Below are 17550 nucleotides of genomic sequence, written 5' to 3' on the forward strand. Positions count from 1 at the left end.
GTTTTTAACAACTTATAATATACTTGTTTACTGCTTGTTAACCTTTACTATCAGTTTTTTTTGGATTATTCATTTGCTCTATTGCCAGTTCCTCAAAAAACATCTTGTAATAAAAAGAACATACAAAGGAAAAGGGACAGGCATAACCAGTCCACTTATTTGCTCAGCTGGTTCCAGCCTTATAGAAAAACAAAGACAAAAACTGCAAAAGCTAGTGCTCGTATTTTTGTACAGCGTTACTAAAGAACACTCACTCATGGAGAGAGAACGTCTAAGGGCATTTTCACAAGAAATCGAATTGCAACAAAGGTAAAAACATATGAGAAACCATAACCAGATTAAACTTAATCAGATTTTAAAAAATCTAAAAAACAACATAACTACAAGAATCAAATCCATTATAGCCACCCGAATTGCAACCTTGCCAGGATGAATATGTTTTATACTATCTATAAAATATTATGTTTTAAGGTAACAAAACGTAAAAACACACGCACAAAGTAGGTGAGATTTTTAACTCTAAACTATAAACAACTAAATTAAATGGGCAAGACAATTGCAGGTCCTGAAAGTGTGCTTAAGATTCATTCGCAATTAATTCTTCTTGCAATTAAAGTCTTGATATCACAATACTTAAAGACATTTGTAGAATACAAAGTATTTTTAATATCATGATATTTAGGTTTCCTGAGGTTTAAAAAAAAGAAGGCAAAAACCATAAAAGGCACTTTTAAAACGCTTATAATAATAATAATAAAAAAAGATAATTTGACAATTTATCAGAAATGCTGATACTGATGAACTATGAAATTATATATATTGGCTGAATTTATTAGTCAGGCTGAAAGTACTCAAAAAAAAAAAACTCTTTTTATAGAAATAAGCACAACTTTGTAAAACTAGAAAACACACTGAATGTAGTACTGTGTTTTAATATTTTACCTTATTTAACCCCTGAAAATGCCTTGTCCTGTATACAGGCTACAGGTGTATGTGATACAAAACCATCCTTCTCTGCAGTAAAATAACTTATTTACACTTAAGGCTTTTACACAAGGCTTTGAAATCTTCTACAGGACACATAATTTATTCCAGATCAGTAACAGGAATCAACCCAAAATCTGCAGGTTTGAAAATAGACGTAAAAACTAGACAAACATAACGAAAATAAAGGTTTGGAGGACATGAACTGTTTGATTTGTATTCAGGAAAATATTGATTTTAAAATGAAGTTTAGGAAAGAGCCAATTTTACGATTTTATGTTGACAGAATATTTTCTATTACAATTACAATTATGCTTTTCAGTAATGTTGAGTAGAAATCCTCAAGATTTATTTAGTGGTGTAATGTCAGGCAGACCATTGACAAAAATCCCAGCCTGTTCATTGGTTAATAAGACTGTGAGGAGACTGGTATCTGTTTTTGTCTATTTTTTACTATTTTTTTCTTTTTTCTAGGCAAAAAGCACTCTGGATAAAGGGAAAAAATAAGAAAACCCACTTAGCGGAGGGTATATTAGGCTGGATCATTTCTCGCTGTGAGTAATGGTGTAGTGAGAGAAGCTTTGAATAGCCTTTACGGTCCTAAAGACACCAACTGGCACCACCAGGAGCCTACATTTGGTCCCAGCATCAGCTGTTAAAACACATTAAACAGTGATGACTGACTAACAACAACATCCAGCAAGACCAGAGTGAGCGGAGTGGGGTATATCTGAGTGTGTGTGTGTATGTGTTGGTAAGCCATGGTAAAAGCAGTGACGATGAAGGAGAGAGGGAGAAGAGAAGGAGAAAGGAAAGGTCGTTGAATAGGGATGTGTCAGTTGAGGTTATGTCAGATATGGAAAGAGGAGCGAGGCTACTAGCCTGAGCGGACCCTCCCTCCTAATGACATCACGGAGCGGTTTAGGGGGAAGAGAGCGTGGGGCCACAGCCTGAGCCTGAGGAGATTTTCCCTTTCTGCTCCAATAAGCCCAATCCCCACTCTTCACGAGGCTCGGGGATGTACATTTCTTTACGCTAGATTGTCCGCTTTAGTTTTTTGAAACCCAAAACAAAGCAGTGGTGGCAAAGTTGAGAGAAAGTTGGCTTTACAAATCTCTTAACTAGAAGTATCCGCCATTAAGAACATAAAATTATTTTTCTGTATCAATACGTACAGGGGTTGGAGAATGAAACTGAAACACCTGGTTTTAGAGCACAATAATTGATTGTGGTGACGGACAGTTCTGATGGAAACAGGAGAGTTGAGGTGCACATTGAATTCTGCCGTGATTTGATCAGCCGTGGTTTTATGTTTTTTTGAATACAAGTTTGGCACCCGAACATCCCTTTCAGACAACTTCCTCTTACAGCATCCACAGTTAATCCTGTTGGATGTGGTTGGTCCTTCTTGGTGGTATGCTGATATTACCCTGGATACCGTGGCTCTTGATGCATCACAAAGACTTGCTGTCTTGGTCACAGATGCTCCAGCAAAACGTGCACCAACAATTTGTCCCCTTTAGAACTCTGGTATGTCACCCGTTGCAATATTTAGAGCAGAACTGTGCTCTTACTCTGCTAATTGAACCTTCGCACTCTGCTCTTACTGGTGCAATGTGCAATTAATGAAGATTGAACACCAGGCTGCTCCAATTTAGCCATGAAACCTAAAATCCCACAATAAAATGATGACAGGTGTTTCAGTTTCATTGTCCAACCCCTGTAACTTTTAAACATTTTTAACATGTACATTATACACCTAAATGTTTGTGGACACTAGGGGTGGACAATAGATATGGCCCTAAAATAATATAAAAATATTTCACGGTATTTTCACGATAACAGTACTCTTGGTGATATGACAAATCACTGAATAAAAAAAATATATATTATTACATACAATATCATTTGGCACATCCCTGAGAATTGTATAAGATTTGTAACAGAAATCAATGATCCAGAATGTCATGATACTAATAATAATGCACTCCAAATATCTCTATATATCCGTTGCACCGACACTGAAGCAATATTAGCATTAGCCACCAACCGTGCTAAGTGCTAGCTCTTTCACCATTCAGAGGTGAGTATTTTCAGACTACAGCCTGCTGCTAATCCCGGCTAGCACTGCTGGAGCAGCATTAGCGGCTAGTGCTAGTGGTTAGTCGCTAATGGTAATGCTGCTGCACCTAGCCTTAGTGGAAAACTGGAAATCCAAGCATACTGTAAATAAACGGAAACACTTTACTCACTCAAATATACAAGTTTTAAGAGAAAAATCTGTGTAGATTAACACCCAGCGCTTGTTTAATTTTAAAAGATTTTTTTTTTTTTTTTTTAGAATTACAGTTTTGTTTACTTAGCTAATCTTTTAGCAAAACTGAAATAAAGAACTGAATCTTTTTTGGGTTTTGTTCATTCTTTTTCGTCCAAGCAAACCCTCTGCAAAACTCTGAACACTATATATTGATTGATTCTATATTGAAAATACAAAACAGCAGATCATTTAACACAAGTGGAAACTGTGTTAAATAGGCAGTCCACCCTTAAAATTGCTCAGGTGTTTGACAAAGACCAATTTTAAAAATTTATATAATAATAATTTGCTAAATGCTTGTTTATTTGACTCATGACAAAACAGTGTGTTGAAACGCCAATAAGATCATTAAACACACATTTAGCAAATTGCCGTACATATGTCTGATTTACTTTGGATTTTCCTAAAAACAAACTCTTTTGTTGAAAAAATGGGGCTAGTCTCGCGGCAAACAGAGATGTCGTACAAAGAGACTACACGTGTTATTTTACAGATGTTTATTGACCTCAGAACAACTTCTAGCTTCTAAAAAAGGAAAAAAGGAGAACTAGGACTAGCTGGTCATGCTTTAATTCAGTAATCGTCTTAGGACTCTGACTGTTTTATCTGCTTAATTTAAGTGGCTTAAAGGTGACCCTTTAATTTAAAACCATTTAACAGTAGACATCAGCACAGTACTTTCAGAGCACTTCTACACCTACTCATTCTTGCAATTATCTAATCAGCCAATCATGTTGCAGTTCTGCAGCGCCTAAAACATGTAGATACGATGCAGCAGCTTTAGGTCATCTAGATACCAACCATCAGAACAGGGGAAAATGTGATCTGAGATTGATGAGATTGAGAGTGGTTTGATTGTTAGTGCTAAACAGGTTTGAGCATTTCCAAAATTGCACAAGTCTCCACAGTAACACAATGCATGCATGTGTGTGTGTGTGTGTGTGTGTGTGTAATAGTCATTTTACTTGATGTTTAATGTCAAATATTAATAAAGACGTCAACGTTATTCTACTTAATACAAAAGGACAACCCACAACGTTTTTTTCATCATCCATGACATTTGTACCAATATAATAAAATTTATTCCAGTATTGGATACATACTTTTTTTTTGCTGTTTTTATGTAAAAACAAATTCACACTGTTCTCATTTCCTATTCTATATCTACTAGAGACTATCTACTAGATATCTGTCCAATTTAATTTATTTTACTTTAATCCTGGATATATGGAGATATTTGGAGTGCATTATTATTAGTATCATGAAATTCTTGATCATTGGTTTCTGTTACAAATCTGATAAAATTCTTGCATTTTGTATCATACCGTATGCAACAATATGACATTTTGTTGCAGTAAGGTATTCTTGAAATATTTTTTTTTTAATTCAGTGTTTCGCCATATCGTTATCAAGAAAATTCTACAAAATACTGTAATATTTTTTTGGAGCCATATCGCCCACCCCTACATTAGAGTGCATCATCTAGATCATGACATGTTGGATCATTGGTGAAATTCCTTTAATATCATACAGTCCTAGGCTGTAGACTTTACATTTTAGACTGGTGTTATGAAGAAAAAACATCCAGCGAGTGCTGGTTCTGTAAACGGAAACACCTTGTAAAACATATGGTCAACAGAGAATGGCCAGACGAGTTGGAGTTGACAGAAACTCGTGTTAGCAGCAAGCTACAGGCCAATAATGCTCACTTCTGAAGTGCAAAAGAGCTAGCGCTTAGCGGCTAATGCTAATACTGCTGGAGTATTGCAAGTAGTGTACTTCAGCAGAGTGGCTTTACTGCACTTTAAAACCTGCCCAGTAAAATTTATACATAAGGTGCACCAGATTATATGTAGAGATTGGGGAAAATTAATGGATTTTAAATGCACCTTATACTGGAAACAATACGGAACTTTGTGAAAGATTTACATGTTTTTTCTCTCCCTGTCTGTGCTGAACAAAGTGTTTATTAACTGCTGACAAACCAGCTGCATTTCTGCTACCTCCTAAACTGGCTAGACTGGAGTGTCGAACATATGATTATGCGTGTCAGTGACCAAACCAAACAGCCAATCAAAGCTCATGGTTAGCATTTGCAAGTGACCAAATATGCAGGGACACGAGCCTGTGTCTTCCCATTCAATTCCTAAAAAAAAAAGTCCACTGGACAAACCTATTAAGCATCTGCACCTGCACAGACAGTAGTGCTGGGCGTTATGGGAAAAATCATATATCACGATATGGAATTTTTTAATATCACGATAACGATATATATCATGATATACCACATTTAAGTATGTTTTCAGTTATTCTTTGAAAATATGACAAAATAATATAATTTCCTACTTTTTTTCCACATTTATTTCAAAGTAACATTAAACCAAACTTTCACAAATGAGAATTACTACCTTTTTAGTGCAGCAATATATATGTATCAAATGAAAACAGATGAGGTAGATACAGTAGCTATTTTTTTCAAAATTATACAGGTATTTAAATAAAAATAGTTATAGTTATTAAAATAAACTCAATCAAAAAATGTTAAAGTACCCATCAAATAGCGTAAAGCAGCGTCACGTCGCAAAACCACATTATTAAGCTTTTTTTTGCAAAGATTACTTTATTATCACTTATATAAACCGAGTTTATGCAAAGTGACCACGGCAATACATTTCATTGTAGCCTACTTCATATATTTGCATGAATAATTGATGAAATTTCTGTAGAAACGATATTTATCGTCATATCGCACAGCACTAACAGACAGTATCGAGTTTGTGGGGCCTTGTTTAGCACATCCCTTACAAGGATGTTTTTCTGCTTATGTCGTACAAATTTACATCACATCCATCCATCACATCCGTTTGTTTTTATGTTCAGGGACTTTGAAACTAATTAAACTCCACACAGGATGTGCTTTTTACAATTATGATGCAGCTTCACCTTTAGAAGACAGACAGGTTTTACTTTTTGTGATGAGTCCCTCGTGTTCTCTCCATATTTTACTTTACGAGTCAAGAGTGCCAAGAGATGTCTATTTTCACAATCGAGCCACAACCAAATCTTCTATCATCTAATAACGCTCCTCTTGAGCCAACAACAGAACATCAACAAAAAACAGAACATCACGTCCTTCTCAACATCATTCTGAACTTTATGATTCTGTCCACCCTTTTTCTATCAGTTTTTATTAGTCAATATATGTTTATTAGCACTAAATATAAAAAGCTTGCTCAGCTATGTATCAGCAACAATACATTCTAAACTTAAATATGTAAACAGACAACAATATAGTTGATCTTAAGAGCTGGGAAAATCATTCAGACCTCTTGCACAGCTGCAGAACTTCATTAAAGCCAGTGTAGAAACCAAGGTTTGTACTGTATCTGACTAAAGAGCTCAAAGCCATCAAACATGCCAATGCATTCAAAGCCAACTTAGACTACACAGCATTTTGAATAGACTGAATTAAGTAACTAAAGGTGTGAATGATTATACAACACAAATTACAGTGACCAAAAATTTTATGAAATGAACATAAACAACATAAAGAAGGGCAAAGCATTGTAATTTTATTTAAGCATCTTAAGATAACATAAGAGCAACATAGTGTAACTGTTTAAGACAAAAACTGTCATATTTATAAAATATAAAATTTTAAAAGTAAAAAAAGTTTACTTTTTATCCAATCATTACAGTGAGATCTAACAACAGTACAACACAGAAGTCGTGTTTTAAAAACAAAACTAAATTAACTAATAGGAATACAGCAGAAAGCATTCTAATATAAATAACCAATAAACTCTTCTAATATGAAGCCAGTTTCTGCCTCAACATGACCAAGTAGAAATATGTTCTAATTACTGTATTTTTTGCACTATAAGGTGCGCTGGATTATAAGGTGCACCATCAATGAACATCTATTTTTGGGTCTATTTTCATACATAAAGCGCATTATGCAACACGAGTAAGGAACAGGGGTGTCGTGGGGGGGTAGTTAACTAAGTTAAGTAAAGCTAAGCTTAGTAAACAAAATTGTAATTCTTAAACAAGAGCTAGATGTTAATTTACATAGATTTCACTCTTGAAAACTGTTTATTTGGGTGAGTAAAGTGCTGTTTATTCCGTTTATGTACAGTAAGCTAAGATTTCCAAATTTTTTAGCACTTAGTGTGGTTAGCGGGCAATGCTAATGCTGCTTCAGCAGTGCTAGCCAGGGTTAGCGGCAGGCTCCAGGCCGACAATACTCATTTCTGAATAGCAAAAGAGCTAGAGCTAGTGCTAGCACTGGAGAACTAAACTGAAACTCCTGTATAACTCTGTACTTTAGCAGAGTGGCTTTACTGCTCCTTAATACCTGACTGGAAAAATTTGTATATCTAGACGAAAAAAGGTTGTATACTGTTTTCCTCTCACATTACTAAAATCTGCACAGTTGGATTTGTACATAAAGTTCTTCAGGTCAAAATATGCTATTATTCTGATGCTAAGGAGTCTATATTTGATTTACATTAAAAAAACAAGGAGCCAATGCATCTCTTTTAATAGAGGCCTTCCAAACTGAGCATTTTAAACACACAACACAGAGGCCAAGCAGTAGCAGAAGTATCCGGAGGAGCCTCGGCACACACCGCTGCTGCAGGCCGGGGCAACACCTAGAATTACAAAGGGAGCTTTGACAAGACAGATGACTCACTGACTGCTAGGCTTACACGTTCATATTTACAATTGTCAACTTCTGGTAACTAGGTGTGTGGAGAGGCTTTCAGGCGCACTATTTCACCAAAACTGCAGGTGTGGTTCTCCAATAAAGAGATGGAGGTTGGGGGGATGAAATAGTACTCTCCTGACTCAGAGAGAGAGAGAGAGAGAGAGAGAGAGAAAGAGAGAAAGAGGACGAGGGAGACATAAAGCGAGAGACAAGGATTAGAGAGCTAGTCTATGAATGCCAAAGCAGCAGCAGGGTGCGAGGCCGGCCCACCCCGGCACTTCATTTACACTCCAGTGAGAGCATCTGTCAGTCTTATGGCCACCATGGTCCTCATGTAGAAAAACAATAAAAGCAATAAAAGCAATAAAAAGCTTCATCTACTTAAAATCAGCATGTAAAAGAGGGCTGAACAATATATTATTGCTAATTGGTGCTGCAGTTTCAGAATTTGTGATAATCATATGGCAAATTACTAAATGTTTCACTGTCTGCTGTGAAAAAAAAAAATCCTACACAGAGAATGGAATATACACCTCAGTCGCAATATATACAGCAAATTCAGCACATTATGTTACTTTAATAGGTTTAGTACGTAATCAGTATCATGCAGCCTTTCTACAAATCAACACCAGCAGAAATTTAACCATCTGAATGGTCTATTTGAATCTATTTTCATGGTGTCTTTAACCATAGCCTAGAAAAATGAACCACATTAGAATTTTTTTTATTTATAATTTCTGTTACACAAGTAAAACACTGTTTAAGCTGTATGTAACATTAGTTTCATGCACATTACTTCAGTTCTAATGGAATTGTCTCGTCTTTTGTATTTATTGTATTTATTGTTATTTAGTGTTATAATTTTATAATTTTATGTTGCACTGTCGTCACTCCTGCACTTTATGTTGTCTATTGCTTGTTGTTCTATGTTGCACCATGGTTCCGGAGGAACGTAATTTCATCACACTGTGTACCTGTACTCAGATGTAATGACAATAAAAGCCTCTTGAAGTACTGTAAGAAAGATTCTGCACAACCTGCATAAACTAAAGACTAACATTTTTTTAAACATTATTTTAAGAGAACCCTGGTTTCAAGCATTTAATAAAAGTGCTTAGCCAACTGTACCAAAAACATACTGAACTGTGAATTTTCTGTAGGTTACCCAGCTAGTCAATTAGTCTTGATTGAATGATAGAACCAGCTGAACATAAGATTTAATAGACACTTAAATGTCTAGATGCTGTTTAAATGTGGAAAGTACTAATATTTACTAAGTAGTTGTAATGCGGTTCCGTTAAAAATCAACCATTAGTCGACAATGAAATTTGTAGTCGACAAATTAAAATTATCAACACTGTCGATTATATTGACTAATTATTGCAGCCCTAGCTAGATATAAATGACAATTTGCTGTTCCCCTCTTCTCCACATAAAGCTGCTTACTCAAACAAAGCCTTTCTGTATTCCAACCGTTCTCTATAAACGTTTTATTTGATCTCCGAAAACATCTCACTAACACGTTATGTTCCATCCAACATTTAACACGCTGCAAGAAGGCCAACCTCAGGTTTTCCACTGTCAAACATTACAGATCTGTAAGGTCCTTCCCTTTCCAAAAAACACGTCAGAAACTTGGGAGATGTGTCCACAGAACATCTTTCCTCACAAGTGCAAAAGAAAGACATTCCAAACACTCACTGGTCTCAGTACAAGACACTTTTCAGAGACCCCCTTTCACACCATGACCTCTGCCCTCAACTTGCTTGATCTTATGGCTGCTTCAAGACTGTGAATCACCAGATGATGATTGCTACACTGTCCCACAGGAGTATGAGGACTCTGCTTCTATCTTGGTTTCTTTAAACTCCTGAGGGATGGTGCAAACTACAGAGTAAGGGTCAATCCTGCCAATCCTGCCATCAAGTTCTCCCTCAGGAATCAGGGGTTTGTCTCATGAAGCAAGATTTTTTTCTTGGTCAGGAAATTTTAGGTTTAAGCATTGAGCTCTAGATCATTTTAAACCAATACTTGCTGATGTACTTATTGTATATCAAAAAAGACCAATCGATGCTGGCCATAGTACATTAAAATAAATTTATGCAACCATTATTTTAATTTATTTTTATTGGTTTTAAAGGGTGTCTTCCAGGGTGTCTTGTCTCTCTGGAAGATATAAATTTGTATATATCGGCATCAGCAGATATATAAAGTGGTGTAAAAGTACATTTTTTTTTTTTTTGCATGTTGTCACTCTTAAATATTTTAAAATATTTTATAATTTTAAAATATTAGTCAAAGACAACACAAATAAACATAAAATGCAGTTTTTAACTGAAGGTTTTTATTATTAAGGGAGGAAAATATATCCAAAACTACATGGCCCTGTGTGAAAAAGTGTTTGCTCTAAGTTAAAACATATTTTTGGTTTATAACACCGGAGTTCAATTTCTCTAAGCACACCCAGGCCTGATAACTGCTACAGCGGTTATCAATCAAGAAATCACAAAAACAGAACCTGCCTGACAAAGCGAAATAGACCTAAAGATACTCAAAAGCTAAACATCATGCCAATATCCAAAGAAATTCAGGAACAAATAAGAAAGAATGTAATTGAGATCTATCAGTCTGGAAAAGGTTACAAAGCATAATATAAATGGCAAAAACATGGAACAGTGGTGAACCAACCCAGGAGGCCAACCAAAATTACCCCAAGAGCGCAGAGACGACTCATCCAAGAGGTCACACTAGACCCACAACATCATCCAAAGAACTGCAGGCCTCACCTGCCTCAGTTAAGGTCAGCATTCATAACTACACAAAAGCTACTGCTGAGCTAAAAGAACATTAAGACTTGTCTCAATTTTTGACAGAAACCATCTTGATGATCACCAAGATTTATAGGAACATACTCTGTGGACAGATGTGACAAAAGTTTAACTTTTTGGAAGGTGTGTGTCCAATTACATCTAGTCTGAAAGTAACACAGCATTTCAGAAAAAGAACATCATACATACAGTAAAACAGTGTAGTGTTATGGTCTGTAAACCATGAATTTCACTGTATATCATAACCCACTAGAGGAGAATGTCTGGCCATCAGTTTTTGGCCTTAAGCTGAAACGAACTTGGGTTCTGCAGCAGGACAATGACCCAAAACACAACAGCTAGTCCAGCTCTGAATGGGTGAAGAAAAACAAAGTGAAGACTTTATAGTTGCCTAGTCAAAATCCTGACCTGAATCCGATTGAGATGCTGTGTTTTTCAGGTGATTAATCCTCAAAAACCCTTCAATGTGGTGCAATTACAACATTTCTGTAAAGAGTAGTGGAGCCAAAATTCCTCCACATTGTTGTAAAATACTCATTGCACATTTTTGCAAACGCTTGATTGCAATTGTTGCTGCTAAGGGTGGAACAACCGGTTACCAGTAACACTTTTTCCACTCATTAAAATGATTTTGGATAAAATCTGCCCGTATTCTGTTTACATTTTACATAAAAATGCATCTATAGTGTGACCAGGTGAGATCCATTTAATTTTCCATATTAGAGGCCAATCAAAAAAACACATTTAATGAGTAAAAGGTACGATTTAGGTATGTCGTTTGTATGTGTTAGCCTTCCTACTATTCATTCTCTCCCCCATTTGAAAATAACTTGTGTATGCATTACTCAGGAGCTACTGGTGCAATGCCTCATTAGCTGCCAAATGACTTGTAGTCTGCATGTAGCTGTATTTCAGCTTGTTTTATTATTGTGCTGTTATATTTCTAATGCTGGACTGGAGATTGTTGAACCTTTAAATCATCTTAAGCAGAGTCTATGATTATAACTCATTCTGAGACTTTTAATGAGCACATAGTGACCAAGACATCCACTTGAAGACCTGATCTTTAAATAGCATTCAGTTGGGCATACAGTTCTCGTGGCTACTGTGATCCTAAAGATTATACACCTTATAAACGAGATGATGTTTCCAGCTCAATTTAGCCATGTGTGCACTGCTAACGACATGTGATAATAAAATTTAACAAGCTGGCAGGAGGAACTTAAGCCTTTTCATTTATACCAGGGAACATATTTCAATCTAAATATGACAGAAAGGCAAGAAACGCAGTTAAGTAAATGCATTTGGCTAATAAAAGACAAGAAAATGTGCAGCTTACCAAATGAATGTAATAAATAATTTTTTTGTAGATCATTATAAAAGGTTACTAAAAATGGCCTGTCCTTACTGCAGTCAATGAAAACACACTTACTTTGATATAGACTTTCATTTGGCAGTACTGTGCACTTGGTTAAAAAATACCCAAAGATTTGGTGGCATGAATTACTTTCTACTTCTAATTCAAGGTTCTTGCACTATTTTAAAAATCAAATTTTATGATTTTTAAGACCTTTTTAAGACCTCAATAAATATAATTTAAGACCAAACGTAATTCAAAATGTAGTCATAATTTCTTCAGGAGAAAATAATTTAGTGTTGGAAACCTCTGCTAATCTTAGTTCTATTCCCGGTTGCTTAGCTAACTTACCGGAAAGGTCAGTATTTTAGCTATCTTGCCGCTAATGTTAGCTAGCTCTGCGCTAACCTTAGTTCTCTCCTTTGTAACTAGCTAGCTTGTCGCTAATGTTAGCAAGCTCTCTGCTAACCTTGATTCTCTCCTCGATAACGTAGCTAGCTCGTCCCTAATGTTAATATGCTAGCTAACTCTAACTCACCGCTAATGTTAGCTAGCTCACTGCTAATGTTCGTTCTCTGAATTAGATGTTTATGGTGGGCCACTGTGTTTTCCCACTGGAATTAAACGCACCATCTGAAATTTTAATTTAATCTTTTGCTGAAGTGGAAAGTAAACAGCTGGTCTGAAGTTCATGCTCAGGTCGAGGAGGTGAAAAAAGGTCAGGTGGTTTGCTTTTGCTGTTTTTGCAGCTATAGCTGCACAGCTGGACCAAGAGACGTGTGGGTACGAGAGAGAAGCACGTAGCGCTAATGCTAATGCGTAAAAGCAAAAATATGCATGAATTCTGAGTGATTTCACCGTTCACATTCATGTCGCGTGCCATTTGATCAGATATGTATCCTATTTTGGACCACTTTTGAAAGTGACTTAAATCTGATTGGAAAAAATCATATTGGGCACATTCACACAGCCTTGAAAAAAATCTGATCTGAGCCACATTAAGCACAAAAATCTGATTTAAGTCACTTCAGCCTGGTAATGTGATAGCATTGCCAGTTAAGAAATATATTGTGATATAAACTTCAGCCATATCGTCTAGCAGCAACCATCAAAATATACCTGTCATCTGTGGTCATTGATCTATAAACAGAGCCCAAACTGAAATGTGGGTAAGTTACCAGGTTTTTTCACATTTTCCACAGGAAGAAACTCATGCCAATCTGAATTTTGCTTCCAAAAAAACATAGTTTGGTTTGTATGTACTTTTCAAAAACTATGACATTGTCAGGCACATTTTTACAGTAAAACTGTGAGCCTTAATGGCACAGCTTGGTTAAGAAGAGCTCTGCACCAATAAGCAGGTTGTGCATACTGTCCATAAATCAACATGAACAGAGGATGAGCTGCCCAGACCCTGCAGCAGCAGCAGCAGCAGCAGCAAACACAACCCACAACCACGTGCAGAGTGAATGTAGTGATTTCACAACCAACCAGTTTACACATATAAATATATATACAGTGAGCATGTTACTGAATCACATCAGAACTGTTGTCCTCATTCAAATTCAGTCAGACGTATAAGATAGCTGAAACTATTATTTGACAAAATCTGCAATGTAAAATTAATAATAAAAAAAGTAGACTCTATATTTTAATGTCAATTAATCCCTAATTTGCAACTGCAACACACACTACACAAAGGGCAGGGGGCCGAAACACACTGGGGGAGGGTAAAGACTGCTCACTCACACTCAATTCACACTCAGCTTGGCCTTTGTCACCAAAGGTGCACAAACACAACAGATTCCATGTTTACTAAGCATCAGCATATTCCACATTTAAATGTCTTCTGGGCATTTAAGGACATTTAAAGCGCAGATTTAGCTGCTTTTATCATTTTAAAGCATCAGAGACAGAAGAGAGCAAATTAAAAACCAACAATCTTTGCTTATACAGTGTTTAAGTTTTAGAATAAAAGACCACCAAAGGTCAATACAGTTTTCTGACCATTTGAGGCTAAATCAGAAAATACACGTTTTTTACTTTTTCATTTCTACTGCTCACAACTGAAATTTCAGGAAACAAATTTAGCATCTTGTTACAAAAAACCGAAGGTATAAGCTAACCTACTTTCATTACAAGAAATGATGGAAAATTCAGCTAAGTTTTCTTTTTTTTAGAAAATAAAAACTAAGAAACTGTTTTAGTTAATGTAGAAGTAACCTAAGTTCTAGTTCTAGTTCATAACCTAAGAAAATAAAATATATAAAAGAGTATAAATTAGTATATAGGTAAAGAAAACAGATGACAACCATTTTCTTCTTCACTATACTAAATGGAAAGAAAATTAATAATACGTATTTATCCACAATTTTCTATATAACAGAGTCACATAGCCTTACAACTTCTACACTTCTACAGTATTTTATTTTAGTTATAAATGTTTGCAAAATATCTGTATTTCAAAGAATACTTGGACTTCAATTTGAGGGAACTTTATACATTTATTACTTTTTGCATTATTGCAAATGAAAAACGTTTTACTGTTTATTTACTGGGTTTAAGGCAGAGACTGAAAAACAGGATAACATTCACAGGTGTGCAGATTTGAGCAGGTAAAGTTAAACCTGCATTGGAACGGGAGCCACACCCACAGGAAGAAGAGAGGAATAACCTTTGTCTAATTAAAAACTAATATTGAAAGATACCTGTCAAATACCACATTAATCATAAGTTGCAGCCTTATTATATAGTGATGAACAGTAAATTAGACTTACCTCTCCGGTGCTGGTGGCTGTATGTCGCTCATTGGGCTTCTGTTTTCAGCTTTTATGTGGTTTATATCCAACTGGCATGTTTGTAAATACTACAGGGAGGAGCATGTGGCATTCAGCATCATCAGTGGCATCAGCCTGTCTCCACACAAAGCAGCCTAGGCTGTATTAACCTTATTAGATAGGTTAACTAACCTATCTATCTAGCTAAGTAGTAAGCATAAATAACAAAGCTAACAAAACCAAGTTACTGGTGCTGAAAAAAGTAAAACATGTTTAGCTAACTAGTTATAACTGCATATAAAACATTTAGTTAGTACCTAGCCTACCAACCTTAAATAGTATTTACATTACCTTTAAGGCAGAGAAACAACTTAACAACCACATATAGAGTGAACAAACAAGCGAGATATTCACCTAATGTTCGTGTTAATCGATTAAGCGAAGACAGTGTTAAATATTCGACTGTTTTCAACCGATATTTAACTTAAAACATTAACTAGCGAATTGTTCATTAACGTTAAGGTGTAGTTAACTAGTTTACTAACTATCTAGCTAGTTAACATAGTTTAGTAAATTAGTTTACTCAGCTACATTAGGTTACTGATGCTGGAAAACGTAAAACATGCTCTAAAATTGGATTGAGTTGAGGCAAAATAAAAGGAGAGGTAACCTACCAACGCAAAAACCATTAATAATATTTAATATTTAACTTCATAACTACATAAAGAGTGAAAAAACAAGCAAAATATTCACCCAATGTTCTTCTTAATCGATTAACAAGAGACAGCGGTCAAATATACGACAGTTTTTACTGATATTTAACTTACAGCATTAACCTAAATAGCGAACTGTTAACGTTAGTGATGCTGTAAAAAGTAACGTTAAAATATATATTCCAAAAATCGGGTTGAATTAAGGCAAATTGAAAGGAGCTTGGCTAGGTTAGTTAAAAGCTAAAAAACACTTCAACTAATTGTACTTTTAATGACGATAAAAACTTAATAAATACATACAAAGCGAAAAATAAGCGAGATATTCACCTACTGTTCTTGTTAATCGATTAATCACGATATTTAAGTAAATAAATAAACTAAAAAACGTTAAAGTGTACTTTGTTGACTAGCTATTTAGCTAACTAACAAGCTTAGCTAACCTAGCTAAGCTAACCTAGTTAGTTAGTTAGTTAGTTTACACACACATAGACAAATTGCCTGAGGTAAAAAACTTAATCTAATGATCTTATAGACGTTTAATCTAAATTAAATTGTTCCCTCAAGCCAACAGTGTCCCACCAGCTAGAGAAACAGCTAGTTAAATAGCTAAATTGCTGCTTTTTGTAATTTAAAAATTCTAGCTTAGCTTATTTAGCTAGTTAGTTAGTTAGGTAGCTAAAGAACCCGAAGCTAAAGCTAACAGGCTAGGTTAGCTAACGCTGGCTAGCATCCTCGCTTACTAAATACACACACACTGCCTGCCTGTCTGTCTGTCTGTCCTGCGCCGGGGCAGCTTTTCTAACCAAATAAAGCGGATTTAAACACTTTCAGACGCCTACCAGTCCACGGGTGAATCCTTAAAGACGTATCCATGCATCCATACACGCGTTTACACGTTAATCCGCCTGTAAAACACCAGTTTCCCGCAGTTTTTCTGAAGTGTAGTCGGAGTTACCCTGGTGAAGTCCCGGCTGATGCCACGGCAGATTTTCCATCCAGCGGAGCCAAAAACTCAGTTCAAGGGAAACAGCTCCGCTAGTCCCGATAAAACAGAGTGTAACAGCGCGAAAAAGCGCTCAAACAAGTAAATAAAGTCGAGTTTATGCTGTAAAAAGCCTGTTTTTCCAGTTACGCTGCTTTCCTCGCAGTGCATTAAGTCCAAACCGCGGCGAGCTCTCCGTCCCTGTCCCTCCAGGCCGCTCTGAGGTGAGTCTACAGCGGAATGCGCCTCAGCTCAGCCACAGGCATTCATTCAACCAGCAGCAGCACAACACTGACCTACTGCAGCAGCATCAGTCCACCCAGCAGGGTTAAATTTAACCAAAACTTCATATTAGCTTAATTAATACAATTTTAATGAATGCATTAACTTAAGAATAAAGTAAGCATTAAATCGAAGCTCTGATTTTAGCTACAGAGCACCAGTGAGCTGTAATTCACTACAGGAAACACAGGAAAAACTCACTAAAGCTCACTGGTGTCACTCAGTCATTTTAAACTTTTAATATCTAACCAAATTTAGACAGCCTGTATCTGTTTTATTTAATCTTATACATGTATAGTCTTAAATTTATTTCTTCTTATAGATCTGTATTTCCTTTTTATTTATTTCATTATTTTGTTTTTTTTTTTAATAATTTTGTTTTATTGCTTTTTAACGTGTTTAAATTTTCTTTTATTATTATTATTATTATTTATTTATTATTCATGTATTTTTTGTACTATGTAAAAGTTAGTTTTAGCTAAATTTAAACTGTTCATGTTGTATTAATCTTATCTTCTTTTGATTTCTTATTATTTTTTATTTATTTATTTATTTTATATTTTTTATTATTTAATTATTATTATATATTTGTTTTTACT

General features: G+C 35.6%; 1 protein-coding gene across 6 annotated transcripts in view; it reads right to left on the reverse strand.

The window, feature by feature from the left end:
• arhgef12a (Rho guanine nucleotide exchange factor (GEF) 12a) overlaps positions 1-16969 on the reverse strand; it is a 90095-nt gene extending 73126 nt beyond the window's left edge. For 5 of the 6 annotated variants that reach the window (XM_022675190.2, XM_022675186.2, XM_022675180.2 and 2 more), the window contains exons 1-2: positions 16527-16969; positions 14975-15063 (exon numbers count right to left, since the gene is read on the reverse strand). In XM_022675190.2, coding sequence (XP_022530911.2) covers positions 14975-15006 — 32 coding nt within the window. In that variant the 5' untranslated portion in view covers positions 15007-15063; positions 16527-16969. Of the gene's footprint in view, positions 1-14974; positions 15110-16526 lie in introns of all 6 variants that reach the window. The other variant, XM_022675174.2, reaches the window with a different exon arrangement.
• Positions 16970-17550: the final 581 nt, after the last annotated feature.

Source organism: Astyanax mexicanus, chromosome 18, assembly GCF_023375975.1.
Source record: "Astyanax mexicanus isolate ESR-SI-001 chromosome 18, AstMex3_surface, whole genome shotgun sequence".
Taxonomy (NCBI): domain Eukaryota; kingdom Metazoa; phylum Chordata; class Actinopteri; order Characiformes; family Acestrorhamphidae; genus Astyanax; species Astyanax mexicanus.